The sequence below is a fragment of the Amphiprion ocellaris genome, chromosome 17 (assembly GCF_022539595.1).
Source record: "Amphiprion ocellaris isolate individual 3 ecotype Okinawa chromosome 17, ASM2253959v1, whole genome shotgun sequence".
NCBI lineage: Eukaryota > Metazoa > Chordata > Actinopteri > Pomacentridae > Amphiprion > Amphiprion ocellaris.
The window spans coordinates 23,652,356-23,678,904 of NC_072782.1; the positions used below are offsets into that span (position 1 = coordinate 23,652,356).

A 26,549-nucleotide genomic window follows, 5' to 3' on the forward strand; every position below is an offset into this window, starting at 1 on the left:
GTTTATCAATAAATAGTAGAAACCAGAGTTATTATGTATGTTACCAGTTGAGTAAAGCAGATGCTTTCTCTTTCTATCAAGATGTAAAGCTAGCAGCTCTATGCCATTGTGGACTTGAACTGACTATCCATGAAAGAAGTGCCATTCTCCCTATTGTAAGTCAGTGTATATCAAATGTATTTTAGAGTTGATTGCACATGTCAGAACCAAATCTGCAGCCAAACTGCAATCACTAACTTACTGTGGTTTATAGAATACTAGTATGCACAACATCCCTTTCAACTCAGCCAGAATGTTCACATAACATAGTTCCTACTAGAATTCATTATTTACAGAAATTAGGGAAATTAGATTTTTTATTTAATTGTAAACAAAGAACTGATTTATTACCATGACAAACGGTTGGATATAAAGGCAAACAGCGCAATATATGTCAAAAGCACAACACAACGGAACTTAAGATGTTGTCAAGGCATGTTGACAATGACAAAAATCACAACACTGAATGTCCATGCTACACTGGACTATTGTTTTGCAGGCACACCACAGTGTATTTTACAGGTCAGTACAATCATCAGTGACCTGCACTGATTACTAAACAGTAACACCTTTAATATAAGTGAACATATGTAATATCCATAAAAAATATACATAAAGTCTAACCATAGTGAAGCTCTGTCTTGTCTCTCTGATTGGTTTGATTGATTTATTAGCAGGTCACAGTCAGCCACAATGTAGGTTTGTATTTTCTGAGAATGATACAGTCTCAGTGTTTTTCTAATGAAAGTAAAATACAATCAGAAAACTGAGTCAAAGCTCTTCAACAGATAATAAGGACTACTAAATGGCTCTATAAAATGCTCCAAAGGAGTACAGTGAATGATAAAGAGAACAGATTATTTTGAATGTGAACGACATATGAGGTACTGGTTTACGTTGCCTACAGGACCTTAAATAGCACCTTAAATACTGAAAGATGTAGCACTCATTTTGGCTTCACTCATTTTGGACATGCTGCAGTGAATATCACTCTCCTGTTGCAATTGTGACACAAACTGGCCATCTGCAGCACAAAAAAGCAAAAGCAACTCAGCCTTTTACCACATCAGGTCAGCATCAGGACAGCAGTTTATCTATCATCATGCTAACTATTAGACTGGAAACACTTTTGTTAATAATGACATTATTACAGTGCCGCCCTGCTTCAGCAAACATGAGTCATTTCCTGACCGGTCCGGATTTCTTGGTGTTAAATGGTTTACAGAGAAGTTTCTGCAGAGCTGCATGGTCTGTGACTGAGGACACAGGAAACTGCAGAAGCAGTCAAAGCACAAATGTGATTAAAAACAACAAATAATTACCATCTTATGGAAATACAAATAAAGGCCAAGACTGTAAAACATGTAAGGCTGAGCAGATGGAGTGAAGGTTAGGGTTAGCAGCCTTTCAAACTGCAGCGATGCTCTTCTCTGTGTAATGTGAATCCCTTTGCAACTTTGCCAGTCTCACAGGGCTAGTCACATGTGCGTATGGCAGCAATATACATTTGGGAACAGCTGTTTTGAAATTTGACTTAAATTAGAGTCTGGACAATTAAATGATAATCGAGGTTTAAGCTAGTGGCATTGAGGAATAAGAATAAAGATATTTCACTATCAGCAGCCTGGACCAACATATTTCTTTTGATGCATCTACAGCCCTGACAGCATCTCTGTGGTGCTGATAAGTGTTTGGTGACACAACCAAACACTGAACATAAAAATCTGAGCTAATGTGGCACAAGATGAAACAGCCACACATTGCTGTCGAAACTATAACTATATACGATAACTGTCAAAATGTCTGCTAAGAAAAATGGTGTCATTTCATGACAATCTATCCAGAAAATTTTGTTGAGACACTTCAGTCTGGACCAAAGTGGCCCGACCATCTAAGGCCAGTGTTCAGTCTGGATTGTACTCCCATGCAGATACAGACACACAGTTGCGTATTTATTTAAAGTAGACTGGAGTGGCTTGGAAGAATCGCCTGTATATATGAGTAGTCCTCAACATCTATGCATTCCTTGTATACACAATACTGTTTAGCATATGCACTATTGCCCTTGTAGCATAGTTACTGTGCAGACACAAATTTCAGGCTGCATGCAGACATGTGTGGAGATAAAATTTACATCACACAATTTTGTGTTAATTCACCCTACAGATTTTAATTAGCCTTCTTGCAGCCAGAGCTGCAATGTTTCTGCACAAAATGGATGTAAGCACCAAGCCAGTACTTGCTTTGTTCACTGACAGTTCAATAAAGTTTATTCACATGGGATGGCTGTGTCCTCAGTTTTATCTGCCTTAATAATCCTGCTTTCAGTGACTAGTTCTGGTGACGACAATGTTTTTCTGCAACACAAACACGGACAACTTGGCAGTGGATTTTAGGACCAAAGCTTGGATGTGAAACTTGTGAATTTCGTCACCATCCAGAATTTCATCCAGCTGTCTCCAGATGTGTTCTCAAAATGACATGAACACATGACTTTTTCAAACTTACACTCACAGTAAAGTTTAGAAACCAAACGTACACATGTATGTATTTTTAAATGTTTACAAAAAAGTCAAATTAAAAATGTTTTTAAAAAAAAAAAAAATTGGATGCATCAGGTAATGACTTTGGCAAGAGTTTGTCGTTATATTCATGTGGTACTTCTTAATAAAATACATCAGACTTACATATATTTCCAAAATATCTGTATGGGAGATTAAACTAAAAAACATTTAGCAGATCTATATGAATGAACTTAGTTAGACAGAGAGGCGGAGCAGCCAAAGAAATCCATGCCTATGCTGCGGGGGTAGCCTTCCAGCACCTTCAGCGCCGCAGGGTCAAACTTCCAGTAGTGAAGTCCACTCAGGAAATTGGCAAATCCTGTCAGAGGATGAGAAAAGGCAACAATCAACTATGGGTGTGAATGTTAAACCAATCTTCCAGTTACCTGGCACAAGATCACTGGCAGAGAAACCTAAGGTGAATTTAAAAATTGTCTGATCCCAGGCCTCACCATAACTGTCCCAAAAAGCTCCATCGATATGACTGGGCACTCCTTCCCACTCCTGGATGCTGTAAGGATGGACATCATCAACTCGATTCTCCTGAATATTGAAGGGCCAATAAGAAGCAGATTTGAACAGGTAGACTTTCCCAACATGGTCTTTTTCCCACTTCAACGCTGCCTGGATATCTGTTACAGGAAGACCCAGCCGCTGCACTGAATCTGGTCCTGTTATCTTCCTCTCAGCATCAAACACCCAGTAGCTGTCACCTGCCACGGCAAAAAGGAAGAAAAAGGAAATAAAGGCCAAATGTAATGGACAGAACAGGGATTATTTGTTCAGTGATGAGTAGTTCCAAGGAAAAGTGTCAACAGCATATTCTGTGGATTGTATTTTTTCTCTAAAGAAGTGACTGCTCAGTGACTGAAGTGTACATTAAGTAATAGAACAGACAAATAAGATACTGGAAAGTTTGTGGTGTTGTCATGAGGACAACTGTGTAACAAATGTCTCTATGTAGCTCTGTGATAGACTGGTGACCTGTCCAGGGTGTGTTCTGCCTTCACCCTAAGTCAGCTGGGATAGACTCCAGCCCCCCGTGACCCTAATTAATCAGTGTATAGATAATGGATGGATTGATTAGTTCCATTTTCCAAAATTTACAATTTAATTGTGACTAATTATACTTCTAATTCAAGATATCTTCAGTTCTTTTCAAGATATTGTCCTGTACATTGTCTTTTTCAGATAGATCTTTAATTAAATTTGAACTGGTTAAGTAATGTTCTTGATGTCTCAAACTGGAATTCTCTCTAGTCAAAATGTAAGTACAAATATCTTGAATCAGAGTTTTTACTGGGCAAAATGAATGAATGATATTAGTATTGCTTTGGCAAGTCAGAGCAAGAGACAACTTTTTTCAAACATATTATGACCCTGCAACCGTAGCTGCATATGACAAGCACTTTAACTGCGAGAGCAGGCTGAGGCCAAAACTCTAGTAAATGTCGACCATAAGTCTCTATTGAACGAAGCTCTCTTTCTCCACAAATTCTTTGTTGATAAGCTCTTTCTAGTTCATGGATTTTCTAATGATCTTTTCTTTCCACCCCAGCAGCTGCCAGTACTTTTGCTGACAATGTTCAAATGCTTTGTTTTCCAATGGGAAGCTTCATATAAACATCTTCATGCACAACAATTCAGATTAATCATAATGACGTTTTGAGATATCTGTAGCAGTTATTCTGATTGGTCAAAAGTGAATTACAGAGATCTCTGTCATTTTGACTAGTCAGAAAGACGTTTAAGGAATCTGGAACAAAATTTCTGACTAGTCACAGTGTAATTACAGGTAGTGAAAGGGATGTTGTTGATATCTGGATAGTCAAATTTAGCTAATAAATGTTGAAACAGCTTGCCATACAGATCTTCATCTTCGAGCTTAGCTCTTCTGGGTCTCAAAAATTTAATAGAAAGTTTATTCCAGCTGCTTTAATTGCTTTTACTGGCTGAGATTTCAGCTTACACCTTTCAGTTTGTACACTGGAATTTAAACTTCTTTCAGGACCTCATCTTAAACAGACATACCTGGATCTCAAATTTCAACAGCATTTGTACTTCAGATTCTACTACCTTTATTCAGTGCCTGCACTTAAACTGGCATTTCACCCTGCACTTTCATTTTAATTAACCTTTCAGCTTCTTTCAGTAAGCATTTCAATAAATACTTTGAACTATGGCTTTGACTGTAGTAGTATTGGACTTGTAGTTTGATTCTGCACCTCGGAAGAACCAGATGTTGCCGGACTTGTCTTCATATGCAGCATCGATGCGATCTGGAATTCCTCTCCAATGGCGTGAAGACAGAGCTGGATACCCAGGTTGAAGCTGGCCATCACGGATACGCCACACATATCGAGACTTAAAGAAGAAGAGCTCTCCCCTGATCATGGACACGGCATCAAAGTTTGTTCTGCAGGCGTCAGGCTGGGACACAACACCATACACAGCAGTCACATTTTTGTCTCTGGACTAACATACAAGTAGCAAAATACACCTATCAGGCATAACATTATGACCACCTGCCTAATATTGTGTTGGTTCCCTTTTTGCTACCAAAACAGCCCTGACCCATCAAGGCATGGACTCTACTAGACCCCTGAAGGTGTGCTGTGGTATCTGGCACTAAGATGTTAGCAGCAGATCCTTTAAGTCCTAGAAGTTGCAAGATGGGGACTCCATGGATCGGACTTGTTTGGATTGAATTGCGATCTGGAGAATTTGGAGGCCAAGTCAACCCCTCAAAAATGCTGTTGTGCTCCTCAAGCCATTCCTGAATCATTTTTGCTTTGTGGCATGGTGCATTATCCTGCTGAAAGAGGCAACAGCCACCTAGGAATATTGTTTCCATGAAACGGTGTACATAGTCTGCAACAATGCTTAGGTAGGTGGTACTTGTCAAAGTAACATTCACATGGATGGCAGGACCCAAGGTTTCCCAACAGAATATTGTCCAAAGCATCACACTGCCTCTGCCGGCTTGCCTTCTTCCCATAGTGCATCCTGGTGCCATGTGTTCCCCACATAAGTGATGCACACATGTAAATGAAAACATGATTCATCAGATCAGGCCACCTCTTTCCATTACTTGTGGTCCAGTTCTGAAGCTCATGTGTCCATTGTTGGTGCTTTCGGCAGTGCACAGGGGACTGGACTATGCAGCCCCATACGCAACAAACAGTGATGCACTGTGTATTCTGACACCTTTCTGTCAGAACCAGCATTAACTTCTTCATCAATTTGAGCGACAGTAGCTGGTCTGTTGGACCATGGGCCAGCCTTTAATCCTCACATGCATCAATGACCCTGTCGCCGGTTCACTACTGTTCCTTCCTTGGACCACTTTTGATAGATCCTGATCACTGCAGACTCAGAACACTCCACAAGATCTCGCTGAAATCCTTACGCTTGCTCATTTTTCCTGCTTCTAACACATCAACTTTGAGGACAAAATGTTCACTAGCTGCCTAATATATCCAACCCACTAACAGGTGCCATGATGAAGAGATAATTGGTGTTATTCACTTCACCTGTCAGTGGTCAGAATGTTATGCCTGATAGGTGTACAAGTCTGTTAAATCTTGTATTCTAGTACATGTATGTCTGACTGGCCAGAGTCTTACCAGTGCAATGCCAATCTCATTCGTCTCAGTCAGCTCAGGCGGTGTGTGCCGAGGGGGTCCATACAGATACTGGATGCCCCTCTTATCATCCTCGCTCAGCTGCAGAGGGTAGGAGTCGCTGTAGAATGGACACATGACAGCATCAGGCTCCAGGGAGTGCTGCAGGCCGAGGACATGGCCAAACTCATGAGCTGCCACTTGGAGGAGATCTGTCCCTGAACAAGCAAACAGACACTAAAATTAGTTGTTGTATGAATTACTCTTTTAAATGTTTTTTTGTGGTCTTTCGTTAACTTTATTAGATTGGTTAGTCAAGAGGTAGACAGGAAAGTTAGGAGAAGAATGGGGGGAAGACCTGCAGCAAAGGGGCCACGAGCTGGAATCGAACCCAGGCACTCATGTACGAACTACTCTTTGAGGAACCCAAATGAAGACCTCCATGTACCTCAAACTATTTAAAATGTACTGACCCACACCGTTGCCCACAGTCCAGTGCTCATCGTAGTCAAAGTGGACGTCTCCCTGTCTGTGAGTGCGAGGGAAAAAGGCATGGGCAAGGATTCCTCCAGGACCATCGAATGGTAAGCTGTCCCCATGCCAGTACCTGCAAAAGCACTTCTTTTGTTAGACACAAGCAAATCTAACACCATATATTACACATTTGCACACAGCATGCTGTAAATCCAGTTGTAGGATCATTTTGTTAAATATTCTGTATTCTGTTATATGTACAGATGTACCATGGAAGCTAAATCGATAACCTGAACATTCTTCCAATCCTTCCAGTCCCTTGATAACCTGAGACGACCTGCTGGCTGTTACAGAGCAATTCATCACAATTTCTTGGAAAATCTTATTTCCCATGTATAATAATGAAGTGTGTTGCTTTACAGGTTTTTACATTTCCATGTTGACTTCTAAATAACTGGGTTTGTTGGGAGATATTATCAGTGTATTCAATTAATCCCCCCGAAAAATGTAAGTTATCAGGACTTACTCACTGTTGTGGATAAGTAAGTGAGAGAGTACCTTTTGTGTGTTGCCTTGTAATCCTTATTTATGCAGAAAAATACAACCAGTTGTTTTTTTTTTTTAAGAGTAGCTGTCTAATTTTTTCCAGGCACCTGTGAGCAGCGGATACTGACCTACTGACTGACCTGACACAGCTGCCTAAAGCAAGATTAAAGACAATTCACGCTTCAGGCAAGTGTCCATAAGCGTTTGCAAGGATGTAAATTTTGTCTTTCACCTTAGTCCACAAGGGTCCACATAGATCCTCTGTGGATGTTAGTCTGCAGTCTAAAATTCCAGCAGCGGCTACTTCAGCCACATCTCTTTTATTAAGAATTACAAAGATGTGGATGACCAACAATCTGCTACTACAGCCTCCTAACAACAAGCATTTGTATTAACTTCAAGATCAACAACCACCAGCGGCTGTGGCAATGCATCCAGCACATCACCAACTACAAGACCAGCAACCTTGTGACTGCCGATGACGACGTCTCATTGGCAGAGGAACTGAACTGCTTCTTTGCTCGCTCTGAAGTGAAAACAGCAAGCACAGACACCACACCTTCACCAGCCTCAATGTGCAGGTGAGGTGAGACGTGTGATCAAGACGGTAAATCTGAAGATCATCTCTATGGTCTCCACTAAAATCTGACAGACAATATGGTGTGCTTAAATCGGTCAGCCACAGAATATCACCTTTGATCAGTTCAGTGGTGAAGATTCAAATTCATCAGCTTTTTCATTAAAATTGTAACATTTTAACAAACACATCTGAAATTTTGCATGTAGTGTATTACCCTTTTTAGAAGTCAATAAGACCTCCCGGTTCTGCCTTTTAAAACTGAATATATAAAAACTGCAACAGATCATACCAGCAGCAGTTATAAAAGTGAATTATCAGCTAACTTACGTACAGATCAAAACTCAAAGTAAAAGTGGCTTGGCAGAGTAACTGAAATGTGGGAGGACACTGAGAAGCAAGAGAGCTGTTATGACATGGAAGTATCGTAAACCAGATGCCAAAATGACTAATCTCAGTTGCTAAAAATTTAGCCAGAGGCGCGCTATTAAAAATCCTGCCCAACAAGTCATATATTGCATTCACTCATGTTTGTAATCTGCTCTTGGCCTTACCAGATACATCTGGTTTAGTTTTCCTGGGTCACATTGATAAAAGGATCCAAAAAATTCAACTCTGTATTTGTATTTGCAGCTTTTTACACTTGGTTACATGCATTTCTCAATACTGAGGTCACTCTTTCTAAACTGCACACAATCAGCATAACAGCAGTCAGTGTGAATTAAACTATGGAGAGCTCTGCATTGCCACATTGCTGATGAAAAACTTGCTTTCAAAATTGCTTCCTTACTCAAACTTCATATGCTATTTTAAAACTAACCTCTGTTAAAAGCAGAACATAACACAAAGCACTGTATTTATACATCCATACTGTATACTGTACATACATCAAACATCTCATGTTAGAACTTTTTTGCTGCTTGATGGAAAAACAAAACTCACACCACTCTCATTTTCCATGACTAATCTGGAATTAAAATCTGTCTGGTGGAACATCATTTATTTGGATTTAAGGATTCTTGGATACATGTTTTGTTTAAACTTTATGCAAAAAGAATTGCAGTTTGTTGACATGTTGTCTCCACATGTGTGCAGCAAAATAATCAAGAAACACGAGAGAAGCACTGAAAAGGAAGATTTGGTTGCCAAAGAAAAGCAACATCAGTGATAGGGCTGCAGAGTTAATCGAATATTAATCAACATTTTGCCTTCTGACAGTCAAATGAACATGACTGACTGTGATACTAATGTATAAAATGTTTATAGAAAACTTTTGTAGAAAACAGCTCATGTCACTTGGTTTCATCCTGGGTAAATCTGACATTAGAAGGCCTTTTTTCACTCTTCAGAGTAATTTTTGGTGCCACACCTGTCTCAGCTGCTGCACTGCATCTTGCTTCTATTGTGACCTTCATGTGAAGCGCTTAGGAACATCTGGAAACTGTAGTGTTTATAGATGAGCAGAAGTTTAACAGTGAGATTTGTGTTCGATCATTTTGCCTTTAGGAGATGCACTGAATTCAGGTGAGGAAGAATCTTGTTTAAAATTATCATTTGACACAGATTTGTACAATAGCAGCAATGTAGCTCAATGTGGAAGTAAAAGCAGTGCTCTGTGAAAGGAAAAATATTTTACACACTAAAATCAATGTTTTTGCAGTAAACCATAAAAATGTAAGGATTTTATTACAATGAGGTGGGTTTAGGGTAAATCCTTGATGCTGATTAGCATGTGGTCATGTTAGAAAATTAGTACATCTCATTGAAATCATTGAATTTTTCAACATACAGTGTCTAAACAAGCAAACATTTGCTCCTCTGTGAAACAGAGCCTACAGATAAAGGTGGTCTACAGTACCTCAACTAACACAACAAAAATGACATTTTGATAATTCTAAAGAGTTCTTTAAGGCTTGTGAATTTTACCTGTAGCAAGTATCCTATCAGCACTGATAGACAGATGCTATAAATCAAGGCAACTGTTTATTTATGTTATTAAAATTTTCACACTGGGCTGCATTGTTGCTCGTGGTTAGCACTTTCGCCTTGCAGCTAGAAGATCCCTGGTTTGCGTCCCGGCTTTCCCGGGATCTTTCTGCATGGAGTTTGCATGTTCTCCCTGTGCATGCGTGGGTTTTCTCCGGGTACTCCGGCTTCCTCCCACAGTCCAAAAATATGCTGAGGTTAATTGATTATTCTAAATTGCCCGTAGGTGTGAATGTGAGAGTGCTTGTTTGTCTTTGTATGTGGCCCTGCGACAGACTGGTGACCTGTCTAGGGAGTCCCCTGCCTTCACCCAAAGTCAGCTGGGATAGGCTCCAGCACCCATGACCCTAATGAGGATTAAGCGGTTTATAGATAATGGATGGATGGAAATTTTCCTACTAAGATTTTCATTGTAACTGCAAACATATATATCTGCACCAACATCTGTTTTTGGTCTCCTTGATTACTGATAATTTGTATCAGCATTGACCCTGAAAAAAAACATATCTGCCTCTCTCTATTAGTCTGACAAAGGATTTTCAAAATTCTTTAAATTATTTTAAATAAATTATTCCACTGTGAGGAAAATCATCTGCAAAAGATTTAAAATAACTGCTAAATTATCCAAAAAATGACTGCCCTGGCAAATTCAATATAAGAACTGATATTTTGTTTCTAAGAAACCCAAACTACACTTGCAGACAGAGAAAGAAAGAGATTGCACACATTTGGCCTGTTTAGGAGATATGCCAGGAAAAAGTCCTTGCTGTCCAAAAAAATCAGCACAGCAAAATTAGAGTTTGCCAGTGAAAATACACCCAAATAGGAGTACTGATGTGATCTGAACAACAGAATCAAGAAAATGTTGTTTGGCCACAGTAAAAGTAGGAATGTTTCAGGAGAGGAAAACTCACATGTTGGTGGAATTGTTCTAGTTTGCTGCTGCTTTACTGTCTCAGGGTCTAAATATATCTCTCTAAAATTTGAAGTTGAACCATAAGTGAACCTTTCAACAGAATAATCACTGCAAGCAAATCCACCAAGGAATGGCTCAGAAACAAGGAATGGAGGGTTATACAGGTTATAGAATGGTCTTGTCAAAAATTTAAGCAAGCCAATGTCAGAGGCTGGTGAACGAAATACCACCTTCTGGGACTAAAGGTGCACTTACTTTACTACCGAAGAATATTATATCTATTGATATGTTTGTTTGGTAAATGATTGAAATAGCAACTTCTTCTTGCCGTGTTGATCAAGTGTATCGCTTTTATCTATATGCACCATTTAAGAGGATACATTTTTAGCCTCTATGGCTGTTTGTCCGCCCAAAAAAAGCCAACAATTTCCAATTTTTTACATGATTGTGCATGTGATGAATCACATCTTGAAGGTTTCTTTTACACTTTCCTTTCAGTAGGATTAAGTCGCTTGATAAATGTCTTATTCCTTATTCTTTTACCCCATGCTGGCTTCTTTGAACAAACTGAGTTAAGTTGTATCTAACTGCATGTTGTGCGGCATTCTGGAGACCAGTTCTGACCTGTTGAAATCAATGATGATGTCAGGTTTCTCATTGGTAACCTCTCTGAACCTCAGAGGAGTCACTGCACTCCACACTCCAAACGCCTCCTGGAAGACACGTCGTACTTTTCCCTCACTCATCTGCCAGGGGAAACGCATGATCCTGGTGGACACAAACACACACATGCATCATGACCAAAGTACATAATAGTGACCTGTAGTCTTTTTAAATTCTTAGAGAATAACTGCTGTTGAAATTTTCTATGACTGTCCACATCTTATGTCAATTTCCAACATTATTTTGTCTATCATTCAAAGAGTACAAATCGTAAGAATACACAAATATAATCAAATAAATCTCTGCATGTAAAATAGTCAACTTCATGACACATAGTCCTCATGGTTACTGGTGTCCATGTGAAACCCTTAATATCTATTTATTTTGTACTTCATTTCCTTAATGTTTCCTTAATCTTCACAGCAGTAAATGTCCCCACTGTGGGATTAATAAAGGCTTATCTTATCTTATCTTATCTTATCTTATCTTATCTTATCTTATCTTATCTTATCTTATCTTATCTTATCTTATCTTATCTTATCTTATCTTATCTTATCTTATCTTATCTTATCTTATCTTATCTTACCTTACCTTACCTTACCTTACCTTACCTTACCTTACCTTACCTTACCTTATCGCATCTTATCTTATCTTACCTTATCTTATCTTATCGCATCTTATCTTATCGCATCTTATCTTACCTTACCTTACCTCATCTCATCTCATGATTATTTATTAGGTAAATCTAAGTTTGGTGAAGTACACAGTATAAGAAAACAATGCAGCAACTGAACGGCACACAACGAATAATTAAAAAGGCACATTTACTGGAAAAGATGCATGTGATAACTGATAACTGAAGGTTATTGCACACTATGAACTCATAGAATAAATATAATATAGGTATAACAAAAATGTACAAAATAAAGAGAAGGTAGAAACTATATAATCTCTACAGATAACTGTGACCATAAATTTATCTAATATAAACTGAAATCTCTGAAGCCCAAAACCTGTCAGAGGATTTGAAAGGTATATTATCTTGTTAAAAAATCACCAAAATTGCAACACTGATTGGCATGAAACTGTGAAAACAGAAGGAATTATCACATTTATACAAAAAATCATTTGTCTGTGAAGAAATTCTGTGCTCCTCGATGTAACCACAAAACACTTACTAGCTCAACTTGTATATTCTTTGATTTGGCAACTGGGCTGGCAACGTGCATGTGAGCTCCTCCATCTGAAACTTTTGACCCTCCAGTGTGTTTATTAACAGACTAAAACTGTGTGCTGCTTGTAATGTCTGTGTTTTCTGATAAGTCCATATTTTCACTATATCATGCATCGTTGTTAGGTTAAGGTTACCAAAGATGAATTTTTCAATCAGACAGAATCAGACAGAATTATCAATCAAACAGTAATACTATGAGCAAATGAAGCATTTTCATAAATAAACCACATATCTGTAAAACTGCGACACCACTGAATTTATACTGCATACAGTATATGAATAGAATCTGTAGGGAATCACTACAAGCAGTCAGTGAAACTCGATATTTTCATCCCAGCGGGGTGTGTTGTGGCAGAAAAATATGCTTCAAAAAGCCACACACAGTATTTATGCACGTGGCAATCACTCCACTCAGTGTTATTCTCATATTGGCTTACAGACAGTGGTTAGAGAATGGGCTGTTTCTGGTTGCTTGACTGTATGGACAAGATGAGACACGACACACAGGATGTAAAATGAACCTCTTTACCTTCTGCACTCACTGACAGACAGAGTAAAAGGGATGATAATACTGCACTGGTGTAGGTGATGCTGATACCACTGAGCCTCCAGCAGTGGAGAACACTCACTCTTTTGTAACTTGGCAAGAACCAAGAAAAGCAATTATTATCCAGAATGCTATTGGGTGGAGGTCTTTTGAAGCATGTTATGGTCCCACTCGAGTTGGGGGAAGTTTGAAATTAAAATGATTCTTTGAAGAGTATATTTACACTGTAAAAATATCATTTAGTCCATCTGTATTAGATTGTGTAAAAGTGAGTGTCTATTGCAGTCAGTGACTAGATACAGTTTATTCTAGTTTGCTTGGTCTGCACTGAGTAGAGTAGTTTAACAAAGTTTACATATTTTGAGGCAGTGTTTTATTTCTTGTCATTGCCAAAGAAAAACACCAGCGTTTTCCTGTTATTCTGCAACCGCTTGCACCGGATGCTCTCTCAAACAGATTGCGTAAAGACTCACAGCAAGAATCTGCGCAATGATGCACAAACACACTTAGATCCACAGAATGACGCAGTGCTGGCTTGATTTATGGCTCAACTTTGTCCCACTGACCCTTCTGATAAACACAAATAAAGTTTCGACATATATGTCTTGCACAGAATTTCCAGTCATCTCAATCAACCCAAAGGATATGTCTATGTATTTATGGATTTACCATTTGCATTTAATATTATAAGACTGCATATAATAATAGAAAGGTGGATACAGTTAGTGGGGCATGCACCTTGACAATATCCAGATGTCACAGCAAAGATCGGGTGGATGCGCAAGGATGTCGATGAGCCGGTACCAGATGTGTTTGGTTTTGTTCTATTTACTTCACTATTCAGCCAGCTTATTCACTATCTGTACTGCCTTCCATAATAGGCTGAGATGCAAATCACCTCTGAGAGTGATGGTCCCTTCTTGGTTGTGGATGGGTGGGAGGTGGGTGTTTGGGTGTTGATGATTTGTATGTTGATTAACGTGTAAATTTTTAAAAATATAGAAATTACAAGTCATAAAAAAAGAATACAGTTAAAGGTTAAAACAGAGACAGCAGAGATACACAGACAGCTGTGGACATCATAGATGTGCAGTTGGATATGTATCTATCTGTGCATGCACACGACTGCCTTTGTAGCATTTTTGCCACACAACACACATTTTGTGTGTGGAATGTATAACACCAGCCTAAGGCCGAACACATGCAGCCCTAAATGTGTGTCCATACAAACTGCACTATGTGGTAGTAGTGTGTGTGAGTAGAACACAAAGGTGTTTATCTACTGTAAGTATAGAATGAGCTCCTTCCAGGGAAGTGGACAAGAAAGTAGTATAAAATCAACAATTACACATCTGTGGTGTCTCTTAATGTGTTTTCAAGGTAGAATAATCAAGGTTTAAATGCTGCAGTGTTCTCTCCTATTTTTACCAACACTGGTCTTGTTTAGTTATGAATGAGGGCAAACTCCTCAGATGTTTTCTATGTTAAGTGACGATACATTGATCGTTGGAGCCATCGTGGAAACTAAATATCAGAGATGTGTGGTTGAGTTTGTTAACTGGTGTCACTCTAGATTCCTCAGTTTATTACCAAGAAAACTAAGGACATGGAGAGAGCATTATGAAGATGAGACATTGTGTGGAAGCTTAAAAAGACACACAATGTTTTTTTCTATCCTTCATTTGTTGAGCTTATTCTGCCTTATTTCCTGTTATTCCTTGGGATTTTCAGTCTCGCTTGTAAATAAGTACAAACTCAAGGAGATTGTTAAGTTGGAACGATTGCAGATCAAAAACAACACAGTATGACACAGCTGTGTGAGGTTTCAGTGGGGAGGAAAGGGCAGGCAGTCCTCAGTGATGTATCACAGCATCTCTTTGTTGAATACAAGCTGTTACCATCGGGATGGAGGTGCAGAATATTGCCTGTGTCTACAGATCCTTCATACCTTCTAGTTTTATTAGGCAAATCTGAGTAATAAAAGGTGTGTGTGTGTCATTCAGCTTTTGTTGTATATGCTTCTTTCATGGTTGTTGGTGATGTTGTTGTAAAGCACTTTGCTGTTAAATGTCTGACTGTAGTAGTAATGTCTTTTTTTGTGGTATAATTCCTCTGACAGTTGCCACAGACACAAAAAAATCCAAAAAAGATAATAAGCAAATCCAACTAGCTCTAACCATTACATTGTAAGTTTTAATTACAGGATGATTGCACAATTTACGAGGTGGCATCAAGACCCATTTTCCAGTAACTAACCCTCCCTTAATCCTTGTTTCAGACCAGACATCCATACTAAACTAAGACTCAGGCCATCAGCTTTGTTTGGCTTCAACAAGTCATCTTGGGTAAAATGGATTTGTTTATGTGGAGGTCATGACAATCTGGAGCCAAGTTACAGAAAGAAGATGTCCATTAGCGGTTGCAGGAGAAGGTAGGACAGTGAGATGATGAGGCTGTGGTCCACACAGCTCTGGTAGTCTAAAATGATGGGAATGTACACTACTTGTCAAAATTTTAGAATGCCTCAGTTTTTCCCTGTTTTATTGAAATTCCAGTAGTTCAAATCCAATGAATAGATTAAATGGTACAAAGGTAAGAGGTGAACTGTCAGAGGTTAAAAAAAAGGTAAGGTTACCCAAAACTGAAAAATATTGTACATTTCAAGTTGAAAAACACATTTTTCATATTCTCCACAATCTAAAGCCGAAATTTCATTTTTGTTGAATAATTTTTCTATAACCAACTTTCAATGTCAGTATTACATGAAATATCATAGTTTCAAGAGCAAAACAGCAGCAGTTTAATGTCTAAGACATAAAGTCTTAGAAACTAGCATTGCTACCTATGAGGATTTATCTGTTTTTTTGGTAATTTATCAGAGAAAACCCTAAAAAGCGCATTTTGGGTAAATTCTCAAGAGCCATATCACCATCAGTGACAGGTGTCTGGTGAAGTCAAGTCATAAGATCTCATTCTTAACAACATTTGATACTATGCTCATCTGCTAGCTATGATTCCCTTGAAAATCAGCTGATTCTGAGGGGGTCAGATGGGAGGCACCTTCCGATGGAATGACCTCAGTGAGAAAAACTGGGAAAGATATTTCCCACCAAACGTCTAAGAAAGTTTTGCATCAAAACATTCATCGGTGCATTCATGAATAAACGACAGTGACAGTAGCAGTAAAAAACTACTGCAAACCCGAATAATGACAAAACACAATATCTGTGTTTCTTACTTGTAGGTGAGGTCAGTCTTCTCCCAACGCCCTCCAAAGAGAGCAAATCGCTTCGTTCGCTGCTGTTTGCTGAGGCCTCCCTTCCTCTTCTTCAGGTTGTAGTAAGACATGTTGGCCTGGGTTAAGGTGGGATAGTCCGGGACTCCACAGCGAGGACGCTTCCAGAACTCTGTGTCATTTTGGGAAGCTGCGACAAACTTCAAATGGTAGTCTTCATTTAGCGTGTCCTGCTCATGTCTTCCCCTCTTCTTCACAGCTGTGTGAGTGTTGCTGTGAGGCCATCCCTGCAAACACATAGTTTTCCACCTGAGAACTGTCAAATGAATTGCAGAATCAGTCTGCGCAGGCCCACAAAACTTTTACTGCTCAAGGATAATTTTCGGCTTATGTTCTTAAAAGACCAGTTTGTAGGATTTAAGGGGCTCTACTAGTAGAAATGAAAAATTGTATACAGAATCACTTTAGTTTGAATGAATGCGGAACAACTTGCGACTATGATTTGTTGTGTTGTCTTTAGCTTTGAATGAGCCCCTCATATGTACATAGTCAGCAGGCTGTCCTCCATGGAGGCCGACATGTTGCCCAGCCACGTTTCTACAGCAGCCCAGAGCAGACAACAGCCTATTCAATTGCAAACTGCAGCCTCATAGCCAGATGCTACGAAATCCTACACAAACTGTTACATAAGACCACACAAATAAACCCAGGGAAGCAAGCAATGTAATGTTATAATAGCAATTGTAAATGCTGCCAAAATGAAAACATGAATTAAACAAGAAAAGCAGCCAGAGAGCACAGTACTCAGCCAAAGCTGCTCAGCCGTTGTATCATTTCCGATGGATGAAATGTTTAAAAAATTTGTGGTCTGCAGCGGTCGATTTGTAGTAGGATTGCAATCATGTGATCATCAGCAGGCAGCTGACGTAGTGTTCACTTGTTGTCATGGTTACAGTGATGCCGTGCCGCTATCTCACAATGATACAGAAATCCTTAACAAATCCATGGAACCAGACTATAAGCTGCATCATTGCTAAAATCTAATCACTTGGTCCTTGTGCCATTTCTGACCTTCCCTGAAGACTTCATCCAAAGCTTGTTTTTGAGTAATGTTGTGCACAGACAGACAGGCAATCAACAGACAGACAGACAGACAGACAAACCAACGCTGATGGTCACATAACTCCGCTGTTTTCCTTGGCGGAGTAATAATATGTTGTGATGTAAAGGGCCAGTATTACCATTAAAAGACTTGAAGAGATTCAGAAATCAGATAAGATTTAAACTTGCAAATTCTCCAGAAATCCAGTGCTAGGTCTGCCCCCTATGGCTGGTGCATCTCAGCAATAATCGCTGACAGGGTGCTACTGTCCCATATGTAACTAACTGCTATAATCTGTAAAAAGTACAAAGTTACAGACAGTCTGTCAGAAACATCAATGGGAGCCTGGCGTGTCTGTCTGTTCTATATGAGGGCCAATATGGCTGTTTACATAGCAGACCTACACATACCTGTGGTGACATTAATAGATACGTCAGTGCTCCTGCTTTCAGATTCCGATACAGATTATAAATGTGATTGCACTGGTGTATCAATAGATAGAGAGGGGGATGAAATGCGACAGATGGCCCAGCCACATTCAAATCAATGATGTTGTGACGGCCAATTAATAACCAGAAAACCCAAAGATATCTGGTTTACAATTACATGAAAGTAATCCCATTTGAGAATGTTTGACACTGACCAAAAAAGGCGCAGTATTTGAGGTCAGCTCATAAATCCATCTCATGACATAAGTTTACAAGTTGATAAGGTGCTGCACTCCTTTCTCACACTCTGAAGTCACCTCTTTGCTGACTTGGTTTGGTTCCTGTTTTTTGCTGATGTTACGTCTTCAAGTCAGCAAGGTCAGCTGTCCCAGGTTAGCCTATGATTGCTGTTGCGACTCCGGTTCAGGGTTGCTGAGTGGGCGGCTTTAAGCTGAGAAGACATCAGGCTGGAGCAGTATACCACTATATGTAGCTGAGGTCTGCTAAGAGGGTGGAAATGCATTAGTTGATCCCCTCATGGGGCTGCTGCATCTTTGTCATAAATTATTCCTCACATAACTGATAGGAGATGTCATAGTTCTTCAAAGGTCTGTTATTTGGGATTGGTAAATATCTAAGAAACATTCTGCATTAGTCGCTGGAAAATTGAAGAGATTTCATTTTCCTTTAAGACACGGAAACCTCAAGTATTCTGGAAAACATGTTTATACAGTGTATATCTGATAGTGTACCGCCTATAGTTTCTCTGCTTTGAGCTCCTGTAATAAAGTGCTTGTCAGAATGAATTTATGATCTATGGATCCACTAATCTGTCAACTGAGACAAACACCTGTGCTCTTTGTTCTGTGAAGCTAATGGTGAAACAAACAGAGCCATTCTGGTGGACAAAAGTTCAGTTGAGCTTTAAGTCAGGTTAACCTCAGTCCTCTCCACCCAGTATAAAGGGGAATTAAAGGGTCTAATATATTATTAATTGTCCTTCGTGATTCAATAGCAAATACGACAACCAACCAAAATAGTTTCAAAAGCAAACAAAGCTTCAAAAGCTCTCTAATGTAAAACGATTATGGATTGACTTTTATTCAAACATATGACAATTAAAAGCCTGGCGGGTCATGAATCACCCTGAAAAACCAAAAACAACAAGGTCTGTGGAATGAAGTGAACCAGCTCGGCCAAATCCAGCTGTTTGGGACCTTGACCTGATTTCTGATTCAAAATACTAAATCTTTAGTATTTCAAAGCCAGTCTTAATTTTCAGTGCATCACTTCCTCTCATGGAAAGCATCTAGTTCTGTTCTGATACATATTTCTTATATATTTGTATTTACACTACTGTTCAAAAGTTTGGGGTCACCCAGACAATTTCATGTTTTCCATGAAAACTCACACTTTCATTCATGTGCTAACATAACTGCACAAGGGTTTTCTAATCATCAATTAGCCTTTCAACACCATTAGCTAACACAATGTAGCATTAGAACATAGGAGTGATGGTTGCTGGAAATGATCCTCTGTACCCCTATGGAGATATTCCATTAAAAATCAACTGTTTGCAACTAGAATAGTCATTCACCATATTAACAATGTCTAGACTGCATTTTGTATTCATTTAATGCTATCTTCCATATAAGGACATTTCTAAGTGACCCCAAACTTTTGAATTGTAGTGTATATAAATTATAATTGGTATTTTTGCTGACAAAAACAATGAATAAATTATCAATATAATTGCCAATTAATCTTCTATTGATTGACCAATCTAGAGATATCCTCTGCCAGTTAAGTGGTGTTAGACAGGTAAGTAAGTTGAGGGGAGGTGTAGGATAATTTGGAGTGTTTTTAAATAAAGTCTATACTACATTGTACAATAGTGATGCAACTTTGTATGTATATTTGAGCTACAGTACATTTCTACAGCTGTCATTATTCTGACAACACTGCTCACTTATGTAGCATCAAGAATTACCACTGCTCGCTAAAGGGACAGATGGTATTTATTGGTCCTTCGTGGATCCAAGCCTTTCTGTTAAATGTAAAACCAAAGTTTATGATTTCAAGCAAACTTGGAGCACCTTTTCCAAATCATGCAAGTGACTTTTGTCTGTGTCCTGCTATGGAAAAAAACTATGAACACAATTGGATAAATCTATTATTCACTGAATAGTTTTTTCCTAAATATTTGAATTGTATGCTCACTGGATGGAACAATGCTTTGCTGCCCAACATGCATACCATAATAACCCAGTGGTGGGTCTGGCAGGGATGACGAGATTTAAACACTTCAACTAAATTGAAGCCACACTGGCTGAGCTTCCAGGCAGTTCAGTTTAAGGTGAGTGACAGAACTTAAGCAGGACTGTTTGGCAAGGAGCACATTTTCATGTAAAACACAAAAACACAAAGTCATACGCGACTGAAACAAAGCATTGTGTATGCCGGGGGAATCCTGTTGATGGGCCAACATGCCCTTACAGGACACTATGGTTGCTGCGTCTCGCCCAAATTGGCGTGCCCGAGCTTCAACCCAAATTAACTGCTGAGCCTGTCAACAGAGAGAAGCATTGTAGTTTTATCTAACAGGTGGCATCTGTTACATTAGAGAGTCTTTGTGGATGACACTCAAACATGTAAACACAATGGGTGCATGCAGGTATGAACATGCACACGGCCACAAAATCTGCACCACGCAAACAGGCACACAAATCTATTCCTCAAGCCTCCACAAAGCTACATCAAATGCGGCGAACAGATGTCTGGAAATTCCCTGTTCAGTCATGACATCAGGTCATCTGCACCATAACACAGGGAGTATGTTATGAAAGCTTCGCAGGGATGCTGATCTGACAATACTGTCAATGACTAACTTTACAATTTGCAATAAAATAAAGCAGAATCTCCCCAAAACACCAATCTACCGATGTTATCAGATCTACTGCCCCACACATCCTTTGGCAGATAAAAAGTAGTCCAAATTTGAGATAAAAGGTGCTCAGAGTGGAAGAAATCCTTCAAGGGTAAAAATTTAACCACAGAAAGTCCCACATATCAGCAGGCATTAGGTTTTTGATTATGCCAATTGCAAGGAATGTTTGGAGGATTAAGAGGATCAGCATGGATGGAGATGATGGGCTGTAAACATTTCTCAATTAATATCAAGGCAACAAGCTTCCTAAAAGACAACTTCAGCTTTTATACATCACTTGTGAGAGCTACAGCTGGCAGTGCTGAAAGTATTCACATCTGTTACTTCAGCAAATGTACCAATACCCCAATGAAAACTACTTTTTTACAACTGAAATTCTAACATTTAAAATCATAAAACATATCTACATATGTGCTGTCAGAAAGATATATTTACAGCCTCAAAAGTAATAGTACTTGTACAGTATTGTTAATACTATTTTTGCTTTTTGCATTGTGGGTTAAAGCTGAATGTGGATAAGGGAAAATATATGAGAATTTGGAATGATAGTCCTCCTCTTCCAGCCCTCTGTCCTAAGCAGAAGGCTAAACTATTAAAAACATTCAACATAGCAGCGTGCGCTTCAAATCTGTCTACACAACCTAACCAAAAGAAAGCTAAAGAAGGTGAGAGCATGTTTGGGTCTAACTAAAGGCGCTTTTCCACTAGCACCTACTTGGCTCGACTCGACTTGGTTTAAGTCGTTTTTCATTACAATTGAGTACCACCTCATCTTGGGTAGAGTCGTCATAGCACGACGGCCCGGAAGTCCCTTAATGTCATTTGTGTGTGACACAAACGCAAGACAACAATGGAGGACATCGAGGTGATGGTATACCTGCTATAGCTTTTTGTCCTTTATTTTGTTCTGTGAAGAGCAATGTGCACCGTCGCTGTTGCCGTTTTTTTTTTTTTTTTTTAAATGACGGGTTTGGTTTTCGTGAAGGAGTCGCTCTCGTGTGTCGTCACTCCCTGTCCAATCAGTGTCCTGCACTCTGTAGACGTCACATTATCATCTCGACTCAGCTCGCTTGGAATCCCGGCCAGGTAGGTACTAAAATAGTACCCGGTACCAGGTACTACATCCTAATGGAAAACCTCACAAACCAAGTAGTCGAGCCGAGTAGGTGCTGGTGGAAAAGCACCATAAGACTAGTCTAGATTGTCCCTCATCTTCGATCCTGTTTGTAATGACCATAGAAAAGATTTCAAGGCACAGCTGGGGTGAGGACTTAGGAACCTTAGAGTCATGTTTCTGGTTTTTGCAGATGATGCGGTTTTGTAGCCGTCATTAGACCGAGACCTTCAGCAAGCAAATGAGCAGACTGCAGCCCACTGAGAAGAACAGCACCTCCACATCCGAGGTCATGGTTCTTTGAAGGTAAACCACTTGATTGCTCCCTCTGCATTTGGATTTAGATACTGCCCCAACAGGATGAGTTTAAATATCTCACAATCTCACAAGTGACATGAAACAGATGGATTACTGCAGCATCAGCAGTAATTCAGGCTTTGTACAGGATAGCTGTTGTGAAGAGGGAGCTGAGCCAGAGGCAAAGTTCTTGATTTACTGTTTCATCTACATTCCACCCTTCACCTATGGTCATGAGCTCTGGGTAGTTATTGAATGAATGAGATTGTAGATACAAGCAGCCTAAATGAGTGTCCTCCGTATGGCGACTGGGTTCAGCCTTAAAGACAATGTGAAGAATCGGGCATCCGGAAGGAGCTCGGCGTAGAGCTGTTGCTCTTTCATGTTAAAAGGAGCCAGCCTAGGTTCAATCCTTACTGTATGTCTTTCCCCACATTTCCACTCTTTCATCACTGTCACCTCATCTCATCCTACCTCATGTCTATCTAATAAATATTGCTCCCAAAAACAAAAAACAAACAAAGAAAGATACTGCTCTTTCACTGTTTTGAGCCAATAAATTCTAATTATCATATCAATAAAATTTTGTGTTGGAGTTTGTGTTATTCTAAATTTTGACACCAGGATTTCAATTTTTACTGCAAGTGTATATCGTCTGATAATAATCATTATTGGTCCTGAAAAAAACTCAGAAATCACTTAATTTTAATTTACTTTATAGCATCTAACATAAACACCACAACAATTAAATTTATGAGCATAAATGATTTAATTTATTTTGGCCTGGTTATTGGAGGATCTGTTTCCTGACCGTAACTGATTAATGGGTTTATCATTTTCAGGGTTAGGATAAACCTAAAAAAGTCTAAATTCTCTGACTGCAGCTTCTTAAAGTACAATGTGAATCTTTTTCAGGTTATTTCCACATGATAGTTAATTGGATATCTTCAGGCTGTGGATAAAAGAAAATATCATATTTTATAAGCCAAACAACTGTCAAAGTTCTAAGTGATGGAAATACATTCATTTGATCCAGAATATTTTTTCTTCTCACTGTTGCCAAAGAGCTGCTTAGAGGGAATCATCTGGATTTGTTGAGGTTTTTCCTACACTGTAATACTGTATCGTCTTCCCCTTATGGGGTGCCCTGAGATGGCTTATTTTGTGTTATTTTTGTGTTATGGCACTATATGAATAAAACTGAACTGAGTCGAATTTTAAATAATGCTTAGCTGGACATTAGGGGAAAGAGCCAATTTGACTGCAGATCTAAGTTCAAATAAATTGGCTTTTACTATATTAAACTATTAACAAGTCAGTGTTATTTAAACAAATCAGTTTCTCAGATTACTTCAATCTCAGGGTGAGTCAGCTTGCCTGTGTTAACAGTGTATAGGTTTTAATGTCAAACTATTACAGCTGTAAAATAAATGTAACACAGTTTAAGTATAAAGTTGCAAAAAATACAAAATTACAAGCATTTTACATCAAAACTGTATAAGAGCAGCAGCTGACTAAATATACTTAAGTTACTTCAACCACTGACTGCTGAATGTGGTGATAAACAAATTCATGTAAAGTTAAATAGCAAAGTATAAGCATCTTTTATTGTGAATCAAGAGGGATGGCTCACTACTCACACATAACATACTGCCAGGACTTGACAGCATATTGGAAAGATTAACTTGTCAGCAACGAGTCCGATTCAGTAATTAGGGTTAAGCACTAAAATGTGAAGAATGGTATGATGAGTAGCGATGCCAGCCTCTGCTGCAGTGTCGTCCTGTTTGTCAGGGCTGGTTCTCGTCTGCAGACTCTCAGTACAGCGTACAAACCAAAGCCTTGGTGGGGGTTGTTCCGTCGATCACTGTCTGCCTGATGTGACTCTAAGTAGCTATCTGATGTTTTCCCCTGAGTCAGCAAACAAGCAGCGTTTTGAACCTCCACCAGTTGCCAGATGACTTGCCTCTGCCTGCACAATCTGACTCGCTCGCTCACCGGAAAGCAGGTCTGGCATCCATCAAGCTGCAGAAAGTTTGAAACAAACGTGGTCCTAATTGAATATAAAGTACAGTGACAACACTCAAACTGCTTTAGTGCCAGAAAAAGCATGGTGAATTCCAAAACAAAGCATACTTATCCAGTGAGGATCTTACAGCTACAGGTCAGAGTGATTTCAGCTCATCATCAGCTACAAATCTGAGCTGCTGATAAATGAACCTACTTTCAGTGAGAAAATAAATCTTTAATGACAGTCTGACAAAATCAAAGTATGCTGCAGAACAAAAGCATTCACAAGTTTTAAATGCAGTATAAAACTTATAAAAATAACTATAGGCTTTACCGATGTGACCTACATATAGTGCAATGAATATCCATCTATCCATCATTTATACACCACTTGATCTCCATTAGGGTCATCAGGATACATCCCAGATGACACCCTGGAGAGGTCACCAGCCTATCACAGGGCTACACTGACACTCACGTTCAGACCTAATGACAATTCAGAGTTACCAGTTAACCTCGGCATGTTTTTGGACTGTGGGAGGAAGCTGGAGAAGCCGTAGAGAACCCACACATGCACAGGGGGAACCCGGGGAAGAGCGGGACGCGAACCGGGGAGCTTCTAGCTGCAAGGCAAAAGTGCTAACCACTAAACTACTGTGCAATGAACACAAAGAGGAATTCATATATTATGTATAACGTGACCTTCGTCAGTCTCTGACACTCACAGCATCCTATATCGTCCCTCACTGCTCAGCACTGTGGCGCTGAAGGAAAATTTGTCTTCCCTGAACTTTTTCACACCTCTGTTTGTCTGCCTGGTAGATCTGTTCCACTCACCTGCAGCTGCTTCACGGTCCTCTGGTCGCGCACCGGCAAAGAATGAACGCAAAGGAAGAGGTGCAAAGGCAAGATGCTGGCGCAAAACACGGCAGCCCGCATCATGTTGTCCCACAGAGAGCGGAGGCAGAGAAGGTGTAGAGAGGAGGAAGACTGCACGGATCTTTCTTTGTCCTCTTCAGATGACACTTTTTACAAGCTCCCGGGAGCTCAACCCCAACACACGTGATTTAACCCCTTTACTCCCAATGGCTCTGTGATTGTAGCGTATCATCTTGGCTCTATGAGAAACCACATGTCGGGTCTTTTCTTCACAAGGGTTTATAGCCCCATATAGCCAAGAATAGAAGCATTGCGTGTAACAAGTGAATTTCCCTCCGGGGATAAATAAAGTCGAAGTCTCTAAGTCTAACCTACCAGACTGAAAAAACTAATGCAAGAGTAAGAAGAAGTTTTACCAGAGGCTATGCTCACCTCACTTTAAAAAGACAGTCATAAAAGAGTCAAAGGGATAACTTATCTCACCTGGGAGAAAACAAAACAAAAGCAAAGAAAAAAGACACAAATCAAACATTCATCAGTTCAATTTCATTGTTTAACTATGGTTATATACACTATAGTTCAAAAGTTTGGGGTCACTCAGGCAATTTTTTCACACTTTTACACTTTTGAATTAGAATTTGACTTTCATCACTAACTTTGAATTTGGATTCTGTTGACTTAAAGGACTTTTTTGGAGATATTTTTGTGTTTGGTTATTATTTGGGATGTACACTACCACTCAAGAGTTTGGGGTCACTTGGAAATGTCCTTATTGTTGAAAGAAAAGCAGTTTTTTCAATGAAGATAACTTTAATTTAATCAGAAATCCATCATTAATGTGGTAAATGACTATTCTAGCTGGAAATGGCTGATTTTTTATGGAATATCTCCATAGAGGTACAGAGGAACATGTCCAGCAACCATCACTCCTGTGTTCTAATGCTACATTGTGTTAGCTAATGGTGCTGAAAAGCTAATTGATGATTAGAAAACCCTTGTGCAATTATGTTAGCACCTGAATAAAAGTGAGTTTTCATGGAAAACATGCAATTGTCTGGGTGACCCCAAACTTTTGAACGGTAGTGTATGTTAATATCTGGGATCCTTAATGTAGAATTAGATTTAGTAAAACAGTTTGAAACAAGCTAGTAGTAACTAAGAATTTAGGATGATCTTAACATTCAAATCTGTATTTAGAAAAAGATGGAGAGTTAAACAGTCTTTTAAAGAAGGAACACTTGTTTTTACTGGCTTCCATAGTACTTTAACTATTCTTATTTGTTCTTCAACCAGACAGCCATTTGCTAATCAAACACAAATCTTCCTGCAGTAATCATTAACTCTGTGGTTACGCTCTAGACTACATCA

The 26,549-nt window shown here is 39.3% G+C and overlaps 1 protein-coding gene across 1 annotated transcript; it reads right to left on the minus strand.

The window, feature by feature from the left end:
* Positions 1–338: 338 nt before the first annotated feature.
* LOC111574104 (stromelysin-3-like) lies at positions 339–25,358 on the minus strand. Its single transcript, XM_055004043.1, has 8 exons — positions 25,140–25,358; positions 16,408–16,691; positions 11,350–11,493; positions 6,700–6,833; positions 6,230–6,444; positions 4,829–5,033; positions 3,056–3,316; positions 339–2,922 (listed from the first exon to the last, which is right to left on the minus strand). The coding sequence occupies exons 1-8, from the start codon at positions 25,242–25,244 to the stop codon at positions 2,795–2,797; spliced, it is 1,476 nt and encodes a 491-aa protein (XP_054860018.1). The 5' UTR covers positions 25,245–25,358; the 3' UTR covers positions 339–2,794.
* Between the last annotated feature and the right edge of the window lie 1,191 nt (positions 25,359–26,549).

What these genes read in the sequence shown, in the direction of transcription:
- LOC111574104 (XM_055004043.1), bottom strand. Translation starts at nt 25,244, where the DNA reads ATGATGCGGGCTGCCGTGTTTTGCGCCAGCATCTTGCCTTTGCACCTC. An exon ending in ATCATCATTGATTTCAACAG is followed by an intron (nt 6,834 to 11,349) that starts GTCAGAACTGGT and finishes GTGCTTTTGCAG; the next exon opens with GTACTGGCATGGGGACAGCT. An exon ending in GACTGTGGGCAACGGTGTGG is followed by an intron (nt 6,445 to 6,699) that starts GTCAGTACATTT and finishes TTGCTTGTTCAG; the next exon opens with GGACAGATCTCCTCCAAGTG.